Raw genomic sequence first — 14503 nt, forward strand, 5'->3', positions numbered from 1 at the left:
GTTGCTGTTAACTCTTGTCCTTAGAAGTGACTTCCCTTCCTGCAGAGAGCCCCGTCAAGCCTGATGCAATGCAGAGTCCCTCTTCTTGAATCCTGGCTCTGAATCTCCTCCAGCTCTTATCCTTCTCCAGGCCGATCTGCTCTCTGCGCCCAGTGCTGTCTCTTTTATCCTCCCAGAGAATGGGCGTGGGATAATGCAAGGGCTTCTGGGAAGAACCACCCCAGCCAATGAGCTTGCCCCCTCTATCAAGTCAACCTGAGTTCTCACCTTGTAATTGTCCAGAAAACCTGAATTCTCACCTTGTCACTATCCAGACAACCTCAGTTCTCACTTAGTAATCCTAACAGAAAAGTACCATGTCATTGCCTGGGTTGGGATATGGAGAGGCAATCATACTAAGAAGACTGAGATGAAATGGTCATCCAGAGAATGATCAGATGAGATCGTCATAAAAGTCAAGAGAGAAGTGTGTGTGATCACACATATCAAAAAATACAGATAAGTCAAGGGGGATAAGGAGAGAGAAAAGGCCATTGAGTTTGGTATCAAAGGAATACTCTGCAACCTTAGAGCAGTGGGTCATCTGAAGGTATATTACAAAAAATTGAGAAATGATTGGGTATGGAGACAGTATATATAAGCAATTGCTCATGTATACTTTGTCTGATTTATTTGCTCTTCCAATCTTTATCTTCCTTAGTGACATTTCTGATTCTTTAGTCCACGTTAAAGTCTAAATGTTACTCTGTGTTTTCGTTGATGGAAGTAGCTTTTATAGAAATACATGCTGATGAATCCATTCATTTTTTCATTCTCCTTTTTTTTTTCATTCACAAATACTTTGGGAGTATCTTACAACAAAATGTCTATAGATTTATTTTTCTCTTTATTATTCTTTGCTGTTTTGTAATGTAATATGACCTGTTAAGTTTTGCAAGTAAATTTATGTCCTAAACCAGTATTGCTTTTGGCTACTATGTTTCTCTGATTGGCAAGGAATCACCAAGTATCCCCTGAAATGTTTTCTGAAGTACATGAAGAAACCAAACTTGCCAACTCTTTTATTTATTTTCTCCAGAGAGAATCTATGAGCCATCCTTTCACTTAGCTGAAAATTTTCTAATGTTTTATGGTTTCACTTATAATGAGAATGCTTAGATTGATATGGTTTAATGCCTCTAGTCAAATGGCTATTTGTTGATTTCAGATGGGGTCTTACATTTTAGAGTATCAACAGTCAAATTAATATTGCATTCTGAAAACTACATATTTCTTATACATTCCACTGCCTTTTCTGAAATTCAGTGGCCAATGAGAGCTAAATAGGACTGCAGATTACTTTGCATTTTTTTTGTTTCATGTGTTGCCATGATCAAAAAATTCATTGTCTAGGGGCCAACCTACTAATAATAAGTGTCTCTTTAGTGAATATACTTAATGAAATAACTTGATGGTTTTCTCTTCAAACAATAACATAGTCCAGCTCCACAAAACCTCTCAGAGCTTTTGCTCCACTAGTCTATCCTCAAAGAACCCAAGATCTACTCCATGCTCTTTGAGGAGGCCTTTATTGAATTGATCAGTTATTGAATTGATTTGAATTAATTATTGAATTGAATAAAACCGAATTACTTGTAGTTAAGAACCTTTGGCTTCAAGTGACAGGGCAACCTTTAAGTATAATAATTATGGGAGATAGAAACAGAATGTCCTTTATAGAAAGTTGCCACTCCTAAATACGGAGCAACCAAATTATAAACGTGTGGGATGACAGGCAAGACAAGTGACCTAAAATAGCTATAGAATGTAAGTTTCTATAGAAATTGAATAACACTATAGTTCAATTTTTCTGTACCTATCTATGACCAAAATTTGAAAATAGTTATTCTTTTGGCCTTTTCATCTTGTTTGCCATGAAATATGTAAAAGAATTTATATCATCTAATTAAACTGAATAAATTATATATAATGATTCTTTAATTATTGAACCCTCTAGAAGCTTCTTTATAATGAAGTTTTCAGTGGAAAAAAATTCATAAATCCTGCAAAGTAATGTTGGCATAGAGCCTATAGCAATAAAAAATCTGATTGCTCTTTGGTACTTTCTTTCTTTAAGAACCCTGTGAGATGATTAGGATACTCTCAGAAAAAAAAAAAAAAAAAAAAAAAAAAAAAAAAAAGACAATCTGGAAAATCCTCCATGAACCTAAGCAAAATAAAATGGACTGTATACAAAGTAATAGCAATGTTCCGGGATAACCAGCTGTAAATGATTTTGCTATTCTCAGTAATAAAATCATCTATGACTACTCTGAAGAATTTATGATGAAAAATCCTGTCCCAGTTCCCAGAGAAGGAACTGATTATGTCTGTATACAGATTGAAGCATTCTCTCTTTCTTTATCTCTTTTTTTTTTAAACTTAATTTTTCTTAAGGGTTTTTATTTTTATTGAGTGAAAGATATATGTTTTTTTTCACAACTTGACTTTTATAGAAATGTCTTGCATAATTTTACATGTGGTTTCTTAATTATGGTTGGGGATAAGGGAGAGAACCTAGAATCCCCAAATTTTAAAAACAAATGTAAAAAAATTTGGTTTTTTGAATGTAAATGGGGAAAACATTAAATAAGTTAAAAAAGAAAAGAAAAGAAAAGAAACCTGAGGGAACCCAGGATAAAGGGATCTCAATCAAGTCAGTGCAAACTGGTGGAGTTTTTTGTTTTGTTTTTTTTTGATGTGGGAGGAATGGTGCTATTGTTATTGTTAATAAAGATGTACTTCAAAAAACCAGAGAGTTGAAAAGAAAAGTAGTCAAGTAGAAGAAAACTGTATTTGCTGTTTCCTAACCCTTCCCTCCCATCTGTGTAGTTTTTGAGGACATGAGTCAAATCTTGTTATTCTTTTATTCCCAACAGTGCCTAGTAAAGTGTCTTGCACTTAACAGTTACTCAATAATATTTGTTGAATGAATGAGTAAAGTCATTTGGGTGTTCTGGACTTCCATAAAGTGAGGGGATTGGATTAAATTATCTTCCGTTTCTAATATTTTATGATTCTATAATTATGCTGAAATTTAGTTAACCAGGACCAATGGGCAGAATTTATAAGGAGACTTATTTTGTTACAATGAAAGAAAAAAATTCTAATAATTAGAGCCAATCAAAATTAGAATGACAGCTTCACAAAGTTCACACAATAGTGAGCTCTCTATCACTGGAATGTTCGAAAAATTGAATAACCATCTTTCAGAGGTTTTATAGAAGAGATTCCCATATTGGAAATGACTTTTAAAGTCTCTTCCAAATCTGAATTTCTATTAGCTTGATCACATTATTATGTCCTATTTTGAACAATAAGCTACAGCAGGAGATTGTTGGAGCTCTATCTATACCTTCTTCTTTTGACATACACCTAATGTAAACCTCTCTCCTCCTTTTAAAGGTTCTCTGGAAGTCACTTAATCCTTCTCAGCTTCAGTTTCTTCAATGTAAATATAAATGCTTCAGAAATCATATTAGGTCAGCAAAACACTCATTTGGTGTCATTTTTCTGATGTAGTCATATAATCTTGTTCAGTCTGCCTTCTGACCAAGTTTATGCATTTATGAATCAGTTGACTGGGACTAGAGGTTCAGATCATGGTTCTAGAGGGGAATGAATCTAACCAGACCACACAGGAATTGAAATCTTGATGAACATGGCCTCCTAATAATTGTGCTGTAGCCAATTGAGTTACTCATAGATAAAAGTACTTAATTCCCTCAATTCCTAGTGTCTTTTTGAACCAATCTAGTGTAGAAGAAAGGCTATTTGATCTGAAATCAGAAGACTGGATAGAAAACTACAGCACTGCCACTTACTACTTGTGTTAACATAGACAGTTAGGTGACAACAGTAGATACAGTGGTCTTGGAGTTAGGAAGTTCTGTACTGTTGAATATCATGAGTTATCAGGTAAGGACTGATATCAAGCCAGCTGGGTAAAATGTAGAGAAACAAATCATTCTGCTATGAAAAATGCCTGGAATGCTAGATAATCCTGGAAGAATTACAAAAGAGAAGTCACTTCCGGAAAGAGTTTCTTTAATCTTTGGATTAGTCCAGCTTAATCTTGTCCAACATCCTAACAAAAGAAGAGGATCAGAAAATGGATGGTGAGATAAGGGATTTGACACTTACAGGAAGCAACATTGAGTATTTAAAAGCGGTCAACATACAGAGTCTACTTGATTTTGATGGTTACTCCCTTCAAGACCTTTGAGAAAATCATTTAACAAACTCTGGCCTTAGTTTCTTCAGCTATATAATGAGAGTCGGTTTAAATGGCAATGAATCCTATGATTTCACTTAGATATGGGCAAAGCTGCTAAGGAACACTTCTAATGTATGTGACTCCAGGATATTTGGACCAGAGAACTGAAAAGGACAAAAACTTGGATATCCAAAGTCAAGAGAAGAAACACATCCTACCTAGTTAATCATATCTTGAGATGCAGTAGTTAAAAGCAGAACCAGTTCCTTAAACAATCTCCTCCAAGCTTTATGGGTTTTTTTTGCAATTCTTCTAAACATATTTCCACATTTATCATGCTGTACAAGAAAAATCAGATCAAAAAGGAAAAAAAAAACAACTTGCTTATTTGAAAGATCTATGATATTGTCAATGGAGCTACTTTTTCAATTGATGTGGATCTCAACCCCTCTATACTTTAGTGGATGACCTATACTAGTTTTTGTGTCAGAAAATTCATCATACCCTCTCCCCAAGATTATCTTTCTAGTGATGAATCTCTTGCAGTTTAGCCAGGCTGAGAGAAGATACAGTCATCAGTCAGCATATTTGTGTCAGTCTTTCAGATTAGTAGAACCTACTTGCAATCTATGACCATAACTTTCAAGAAACCAGGGTCACCTCTGCACCATAATGATGCATTAGAGGAGGAATTTGATGAAATCTAAAAATTATTAATGGCAAAAAATAAGAAAACTATTAATGGCTTTCATATATCAACTCTCAGAAATCTTAGAGATAGAAAGGACTTAGAAACAACTCACTGACCCAGTAGATGCGTGTTAATTCCAGAGTCAGAAAGACCTCAATTCAAACCTAATTTCAAAAAAAAACTATTAGCTGTTTCACTCTGGAAGACACTTAACTTTTCTCAGACCCAATTTCACCAGTTTACATATCAATTCTTATTCTTTTTGCTTCAAAGATCATTTAACCTAACACCTTTACTTTAAAAATGAAGCTGAATCCCAGAGAGGACTTCAAGAAACTCCTTTGATATTTGGGACAATAGTATTAGTCTGAATTCTCATAGACAGCTGATTTGTTAGTGTAGGTCATATGGTAATGAGAATTATAGGCACTAATATGAATTACCAGAAAATTTAAGAAGTTGTGACAATGCCTTTAAATTCATCACTAAGGTGGCAGTCTAACAAAATATTATTTTCTCCTTGGATTAAGACAGATGCAGATAGAGTTTAAGAGTTTAAGAAATGGGGCAGCTAGGTGGTGTAGTAGATAAAGCACTAGCCCCAACCAGTCTGAGTTCAAATCTGGTCTCAGACACTTAATACTTCCTAATTGGGTGACCTCTGGGCAAATCATTTAACCTCAATTGCCTCAGAGGGAAAAAAAGAGTTAAAGAAGTACTATATTTTAAATTCCTTGGTTAGAACTAAAGGAGATTTCTGTGAATTCTGAGAAATAATAAAGATAATAAAGAAGATGGAAATGAAGAGAATGACAGCTGGAAATGATAACGATATATAAGATTTGAAAATTTAAAGATTAGAATGATATATCAAAAGACATTAACAAAGTGATCATTTGTTTAAAAAAATTCCTATTTATAAATGTATTTCAGATATGCAATTAATATATTTTGTATATAATATTTGTGTAGGGATAATACTAAATTGAAGGTTGTCATCCTTTTGGGTTAATTGTTCATTTCAGTGTTTTGTGTATTACATTCTCTTCTAATTTTTTTTTGAAATGTTGGCAAACTATATATAACATATGGGATATCCTGATTATTAGCCAGACTATTTGGTTGTTCTATAGATAGATGCCAAACATAATTGATAGCATAGGTTGGGAGATGACAAATGAAATATATATTTGAAATATACTTGTACTTCATTGAAGACTTGAGATAGATAGATCAATAAGATAAATAGGAAGATGATAAAAATGTACATGTGTATAGTATATATTCAAGGACTCATATATCTAAAATATATGTATGAATAAATATACATATGTATATTTATTATATACATATATATATATACATACATATGCAGGTAATGTATATGTATATTTGTTTAGATTTAGTTTTCTAGAGCTGTCACTCTGTGGGCTCTATCTCTCAAATCTTTTGAAAATAAGTGGAGGGAACAAATAGATCATTAAAATCTCTCCTGAAACTAATTGTCCATGACCAGGTCTTATTGTTGAATAAAGATTTTTGGAATCTTTATCCTTCATCCTGAAGAAATATGTTGTGGAGAGAGCAGTGGCTCTACCACTCATTAGTGTGACCTTGGACAAATGGTTTAATTGCTTAAAAATCTTAAATTTCCTCCTCTATAAAGCAAGGATAATTATACTTGCACAGTTAATTATACTTGCTCTTCCTAGGATTGTTTTGAAGACAGCCCCATGTAAGTGAGTGCTCTTCTTATTTGGAAGTCCTGTTCTTGGAATATGATTTGTCCTTTCCATTGGTCTTTAGAGGTCTGGCACAGGATGTAAAAAAGGAGAGGGAAGAGAAAACTAGTGCAGTTATAAGTATAAACACCCTCTCCTCCCCTCAAAAAAAACTAAATTAAAAAACTTCTGGTCTGTAAATCGAGCTTTTTGACATGCCTTTTAGCCAACCAGAAGTAAACTTTTTGCGTCTTTGCTTCCTTTACAGGATCTAGGAATGTAACTGATTCCCACCCCATTGCCACCAGTACACCTGAAGGGAGCAGCTATGGGGCAATAGGTATATACTGAGTCCTCTGTTGGAAGTGTTTCCTGGGGCCCCATGGGATGAAGAAGCATTTTCTGCCATTGACTAACTGTGACCTTGGATTTTTGGACAAGTGGCTTATCCAGTCTAGAACTCAGTTTCGTCATCTGTAAAACAAAGGGTTGGACTAGATCATCTTTTTGATCCCTTATAGTTCTAATCCTCTAAAATTTTATTTCTTGATGTTGTGTGTTTTATGTTAGTAGGATTTCCTGGATTGCTTTGTCTTCCACCCTAGAATCCAATGGGGGTTTTTTCTAATTCAGCAAGTATGCTTAGGTAATGGCATGTCTGGTGCTAGGTTGTTGATGGACAAGTTTGCTTATTCTCACACTTTAGAAGAGAAAGGACATATCAAAGGAGTAGCTGTATAATATTCTAGGCATTCTGGGCCATGAAAAAAACAATCCATTCTTTTTGGTTATCTTCATGATTGACCCCAATCACTATGGTCAAATCAATCATGTGATAATACACTTAATTTATTATTAGTAGTATTATAGTTGGTTCAGTGATTGTCTCAAGGGTACAAACACAACATTTGGGCAAGTAGGTGCACAATAGATAGAGCACCAGGTCTGCGATCAGGAAGACCCAATTTCAAATCCAGCCTCATTCACTTACTATCTGGGTGACTCTGGGAAAGTGGCTTAATCTCTGTTTGCCATAATCCACTGAAGAAGGAAATGGCAAACCACTCCAGCATCCCTGCCAAGGCAGTATGTATGGTCCATGAGGTCATGAAAATTCAGAAACAATTGAGTAATAATAAGCAATACAGCTTTGATGAAAACTTCTCGTTGGAGTTTGGAGAAATAAAGGGATGGAGAGGAGGGCTGAACAAATTAAACTGCTTCTTCAAGGAAACTTATCTATACACAAGGGGAATACTACTCAAAATGTCCATAGAATAAGAGATGAAGTCCCGTGATAGAGCTCTTATTTCCCCACAACAGTTAGAGGCATGTGAGCTCGACACCAGACTGCTTATTTTTGATGCTGCAGAAACAGAATTTTAAAAACCATCTGAGCAGAGGAGGTAGCCAAACCTCCATAAGCTAAACAAATTCCCATCTGCTACAAGACACATTCATGAGAACAGGAGGTATCTTCTTCCCGAAAATGTTGATTTCATTATATAAATGTAGGTATGGCATGTGTGATTTTTACTGTAGGCAAATATTCTGTGCACATAGATGTGTTTGTGCTTATATACATACATGATAGAATCACAACTGTGTATAAAAATTACATTATTTATGTAAAACATGTACTGGAAAATTTGAAATATATAGTATAATCATGATTTATTTTTTCTAACCAAAAAATTCTGTTGTTTTTAAAAGGATTAATATAGTAGCCTATTAAAATAGTCAAAAGGAAACAATATTAAGCAAAGGTCCAGTGAGAAGACATTTGGGGGAGAGAATATGTGTCTTGAGTATACAGTCAGCATATAAGCTGATTACAAGATTATACACACACACACACACACACACACACACACACACACACACACACACACACATGATTATAAACTGGAAAAGCAACATTTATAGAAAGTCAAGTTTGCATCTTTTGAAAAAAGTTAGTTCTGTGTTCTGTGATCATGTGGTTTTCTTAGTTTGGGGACTTCTGTGAGTTTCCTGCTTCAGCATCATTTTCTTTGCTTCCAGATGAGTCAGTCTCCAGTGGTGGCAGGCAGATGTCTTCATCAGATGGTGGGGGACGATACCAATCAGACACAGATAGCTCAGTGGAAGAGGAGAGTGATTTTGACACTATGCCAGATATCGAGAGTGATAAAAATGTCATCCGAACCAAGGTATGCCTGCCTAGCCTTGTTCATTTGAAAGGAATTTAGAACTTCAGAGATTACTTGGTTTTTTTCCTCCATGAAAAGAAGTTAAAAGTCTCCTGTGGTTTCCAAGATTGCTTAGAGAAAAAAGAACTATGAACTTAAGTAAATCTACCCATTAAAGAGCACATCCTTCTCAAAGTTAGAAGGGGGGAAAAAAGAACAATAGGAAGAGAAAGAGAATAAAGATAGGGGATCACATTAATATCATAAAAGAAAGTATTTAGACCAGTGAGGGTAGAAGGGATTTATAGCAATAAAAGAATTACATGAACAAAGAGCACAGACAACCAAATTATCTAATAATATAAAAAAATGTACTTTCAAGGGGAAAGTCTTTTTTTTTTCTTTTTTTTTTTTTTTGGTAAACCTTTATTTAGCATGTACTGTATTATATATATTATGCTAGATTCTATGGGAGATTTTTAAAATGAACTAGACATGGATTTTGTCTTAATGTGATTCTCAAAAAGTTGAAAAGTTAATTCTAATGATTGTAATTGCTTTTTGTGTTTTTTGGTACCTTTTTTTAGTCTTTAATCATTTAATAAAACATTTAAGACACTGTAACAGACATTTTACTTCAATCTATTCCCCAATAGATAGAAAAAAAAAACCCAGGAGAAATGAAATAAAAGGGAAAACTATTATCAAAACTTTAGTTCCTTGAGTAATCATGCTGTAATATATACAACATATGAAATCCAGATTGTTGTTTTGCTTAGTTTTTAGTTAATAGCAAGATAGGAATCTCAGTATCAGTAACTTTGTTCTCCTAAATGAGCTTCCTAAAAATCTAATCCTAATTAAATTACAAAAAATTCCTTTGGAATGATATATTTCCTCTCCACCCAGATGTTCCTCTACCTGTCGGACCTGTCTAGGAAGGACCGAAGAATTGTCAGCAAGAAATATAAAATTTATTTTTGGTAAGTGAAAGGCAGGTACCATGGGCAAAAAAAAAAAAAAATCACAGCTAGGAAAATCACTTTCATTGTCTAAATTAAAGTTTGAGGAAGGGCTTATTGGCTTTTCTTTGAAACAATCACTTTACTGTAATATAAGGGTCAGTCTTTATCAGACAGTAGTAATACTTTCTGAAGATGCTTTCCTAGGAAGAAAATATCTACAGAAATGCAAAGAATAATAGTAATAGTAAGAACCCTTAAGTTAAGGTGATAACAAACACCTAACCCCAGAGCACAATACACAGCAACAATAACATATCTTGATGAAATATTTTACAGTCAATACCATTTCAGTGGTACACTGGAAAAAGTAGTGAACTTAAACTAAACTAAAATTCCACTAAAACTGGAATTGTGGGGACCTGAGTTCAAATTTCAGCTCAACATTTTGCTATCTGGGAAAATAATTTTATTTCTGGACCTCAGTTTTCATATCTGTAAAATATGGGGGTAGATGACATCTGAGACTCTTTCTAGCTCTAAATTTGTGATCCAGTGATGCTAAAATAAGGTAAATTAGAGACCATCATCCTTAACTTTTTGCTTTGGAGGGGGAGGATTCCCTAATAAGAAAAGCAGTAGTGGCATTATTTGGGGTAAAGAGGACTTTAAGGGATTTAGGAGGGAGAAGAAGCTAAGGATAGAATTCTTTTCCCTCAAAAAAAGTTACATGTTGAATTTATTATACACTTAAAAGACACAATATACATGTGCATAATAGAGATTTGCAAGTTCATAAAGTTTATAAAATAAACTCCTGTTGCATAATATATAAGGAAGTGCTCATTTTATTTGCTGCTTGTTAAATTCTAAATAAAAAAAATAGGAAAAAATTTAATAAAAAATAAAAAAACACCTGAGATGTTCAGCTATCATCTCATTTAGTTATTTACTGTTCAAGGCTCTGAGACTAGCTACCCTGTAAGAGTGTTCTCTTACATGTATAATACCCTTCCTCTGGTTCCACCTTACCAGCTCCCACTCTCAAACTCAACTGGTAACATGCTATTTGTGACATCTCCTTCCCTTTTCTTCTTCATGGATGCTCTTAATGTTAATTTTAATTATATTTCTCTCATATAAAAGTGATAAACAGGGGACCACAAGTCCCATAGTAATACAATTTTCCCCAGTTGCACATACCCTAAGAATGTCCCTTTAACTAGTTCACAACTTCCTCAAAACTCAAAACATTTCTAACAAGACAGGGATGAAATAGGGAAAAGACCATGTGTTAACCCCATTTTACAACTATGAGAATATAAGTAGGAGAAGTTTGGTCTTCCTCAGAGATCATAAAAGGAGGCATTAGCAAAGATAAGATTCATCCAAGTGTTCTACAACCTGGAGGTTGTTTTGTTAGAGGTTATTTCATTATGGAGTTAATTTAAGTTGCTCTTATAACCAGTATCACTTCTATGGAACAGTAAAGAATGTGAGGGAAATTGCGTATCTGAAAAATTAGAAAACTTTGATGATGAGAGCTGAAGCTAGAATGAATAAATGATGCTCCCAAATAATCCAAACTCTCCTTTTAGCTGATAACTGAATCACATTCTTTCTTATTTAAATGTTTTGTTAGGGCTGTCAATAATTAGTGGCCAATTTGAATTTCTTCTGTACTTTTCTCCAACTCCTCTTTCAGTAAAAGTGTTAATGAACAAAATGTGTCAGAGGTGGCCACAATGAGGGGGAAAAGAGGCCAGATAAACCAGAAGCTAAATAGTTGACTCATAAAATAATTTTATTTACAAAATTTACAAAATAAGGTAGCTAATGATGGCTAAATATCTCAAGTCTCTTTTAATTTTTATTTGAAAATTTTCCCATCGTCTGTTCTTTTTATTCTGAACTTAACAAGTAGCAAATGAAATGAGTATTTCTTAATACATTATGAAACAGAAGGAGTAAATCTTATATGAAACTGGGAATCTCTATTATATACAAATGTTGCATAGTTCTGATAATTGCTTTTTTATCATTATGGAATTAAATAGTTTTCTATTCCTTCTCATCTCACAGGAACATCACAACTATTGCTGTGTTTTATGCCCTTCCTGTGATCCAGCTGGTTATCACTTACCAGACTGTAAGTTGGTCCATCAGTAAGTGAAGATTATATTGGCTCTTAGTTTGCCATTACACGTAGAGATGGACAATAGGGGTGTTTTCTCCAGCAACACAGATCATACCACCCACCTGTGTTCATTTTTCTGACCATGATCCATGGTCTCCTATAAGTTGGATGCAAATAGTCCAGTTCAATAAGACTAAGGCTATCATGACAAATTCAAGATATGTCTTCGTCCGGAAGACTCTAGTTATTTTTATTATTTTTTTTTTTTTGGCCTAGAAAAGACTTCAGTAGTCTTCCCCAGAATTTAAAAGTACCATAAAAGAGATTGTTTTTCACTCACTCGAAACGGAACAGAAAATGGAAAGGACAATGTCTGGTGATGAGAATTGGCAATAAGTAGGTTTGTTAGGAGCTCAGAAGATACAACATTCTAATGTATGTTCAACAGAAGTGCCTTCTCATTAGAGAGTTTTCTCATTTTTTTTTCTCATTAGAGAGTACAGTAGATCGATGAGTAGAATTGGAATCAGGAAAACCCGAGCTAAAGTCTAGCCTCAGACACATGTTACCTAGAGAACCTGGACAAATCATTTTACTTCTTCCAACTACAAACAGGAATAATAATAGCACCTACCACACAGGAGTATTTCAAAGATCAAAAGAGACAATATTTGTAAAGTGCTCAGTACAGTCCCTGACACATAGTAGGTACTTAATAAATTCTTATTTTTTCCCTATCCCCTCTTATCCTTCCTTTCCTTCTTGCTTCCTTCCCTCCCTTCCTTTGTTCCTTCCTTTCCTTCCTTCCTTCTTTCCTTCCTCATTCCTGCCTTTCTTCCTCCTTTCCTTCCTGTCTTCCTTTCTTTTTCCTTCCTTTCTTCTTTCTTTCCCTCCTTCTTTTCCTCCCTCCCTTCCTTTCTTCTTTCCTTCCTTCCTTTCTTTTTCCTTCCTTGCTTTCTTTTTCCTTCCTTGCTTTCTTTTTCCTTCCTTCCTTCCTTCCTTCCTTCCTTCCTTCCTTCCTTCCTTCCTTCCTTCCTTCCTTCCTTCCTTCCTTCCTTCCTTCCTTCCTTCCTTCCTTCCTTCCTTCCTTCCTTCTGTCCTTTCTTCCCTGTTGATTTGGTTACTTATTAAAATAAAGTCTGGGCTTGGGGAAGCTAAGTGTTTCAGTGGATAGAGCATAATTCTTGGAGTTAAAAGGACCTAAATTCAAATCTGACCTCAGGCACTTGACACTTACAAGCTGTGTGACTCTGGGGAAATCGTTTAACCCTAAGTGCCTTTAAAAAAAAAGAAAAAAAAAAAGGATAAAGTCAGGGCCTATTTCACATGTACTTCAGAAATGTATATGTGAGGGGAGGAAGGAATCATATTTAATCAAATGCTCACAAAGATGATAGTGAACTGCTACAGTTATTAAATATATGCAGAATGCAAAGGAAAGAACATTGGTTTAGAGATAGGAGAACTGAGTTTGAATCCTGACTCTTCCCCTTACTCCTTATATATCTTTGAGAAAGTCACAAACTGTCAGCCTCAGAGGCCTCATTCTGTAAATGACCAAGTTAGATGGAACTCTAAGGGATATTCCAGATCTAAATCTGGTGATACTGCATTTACTGGCCTAATGGTTTTTATTTCAGCTCAGGGGATACAGACTCTCTTCCAGAACAGAAGAGAAAAACATAATAATCTTGGAAGCCTGTTGCCAATCTCAACAATCTCAATTTTTATCAGCTATTTTTATTATGAAATAATGACAATAATGGCATATTATGATAGAGGGAAAACTGTTGCTAGTCATGAATTCTGTCTTTAGGAAGTAGAAGAGAGCATATAAATAATATTTCACTTCAATATGAGACTGAAAAATATAATAAGAAATTTGCCTCTGCTCTATAAAGCTGTACAGCATAATGATGTGTCCCCTGCTGCTCTTGGGAGCTGGCATGACTGTAAATCATTCACCTTCGGTCTTTGTAAGCTATCCCAGCTCTGCACGGTTCCAGGTTTAACTTGAGGGATTGAGTACAATTGAATTTCATTTTCTGTTTCTTCATCTTATAGGTTGTGAATGTGACTGGCAATCAGGACATCTGCTACTACAACTTTCTCTGTGCTCACCCCTTGGGGGTCCTTAGGTAAACATAGTTTCCTCTAGGTTACTGGTGACATTTTGGGACATACTTGTATTTAATCTCAGTGACTTACATTTCTCTGAATACTCAGAACAGCTGTAGAAAACGATATATTAGGCAGCAGTGGATGATGGAGAAAGGTTCTAGCATTGACATAATTGAATCTAGAAGATAGGATCAGAAAGGTCCTTTCATGTCTAGGCATTTTTGAAAAACTGTCCTAGGAAATGATAATCATAACCAGAGAATTAGATAAAGATGGTACAGTGCAAAGAAAGATCATCAGTTCTGACATCAAAGGACCTGGGTTCTGTTAGAATTAGTTGTATGATTTGGGCCTCAGTTTCCCATCACAAAATGAGGGGGTTGATCTAGATGTCCCTTTCAACCCCAAGTAGCTGCTGAATAACATTCACACTTTATTGCCTAGC

General features: G+C 34.8%; 1 protein-coding gene across 9 annotated transcripts in view; it reads left to right on the top strand.

The window, feature by feature from the left end:
- SIDT1 (SID1 transmembrane family member 1) overlaps positions 1-14503 on the top strand; it is a 166981-nt gene that overhangs the window by 125097 nt on the left and 27381 nt on the right. For 5 of the 9 annotated variants that reach the window (XM_074301215.1, XM_074301213.1, XM_074301217.1 and 2 more), the window contains 4 exons: positions 8711-8859; positions 9748-9821; positions 11883-11949; positions 14002-14075. In XM_074301215.1, coding sequence (XP_074157316.1) covers positions 8711-8859; positions 9748-9821; positions 11883-11949; positions 14002-14075 — 364 coding nt within the window. Of the gene's footprint in view, positions 1-6935; positions 7008-8710; positions 8860-9747; positions 9822-11882; positions 11950-14001; positions 14076-14503 lie in introns of all 9 variants that reach the window. The other 4 variants (XM_074301212.1, XM_074301208.1, XM_074301211.1 and 1 more) reach the window with 1 other exon arrangement.

Source organism: Sminthopsis crassicaudata, chromosome 3 (genome assembly GCF_048593235.1).
Source record: "Sminthopsis crassicaudata isolate SCR6 chromosome 3, ASM4859323v1, whole genome shotgun sequence".
In the NCBI taxonomy this organism is placed as follows: Eukaryota; Metazoa; Chordata; class Mammalia; order Dasyuromorphia; family Dasyuridae; genus Sminthopsis; species Sminthopsis crassicaudata.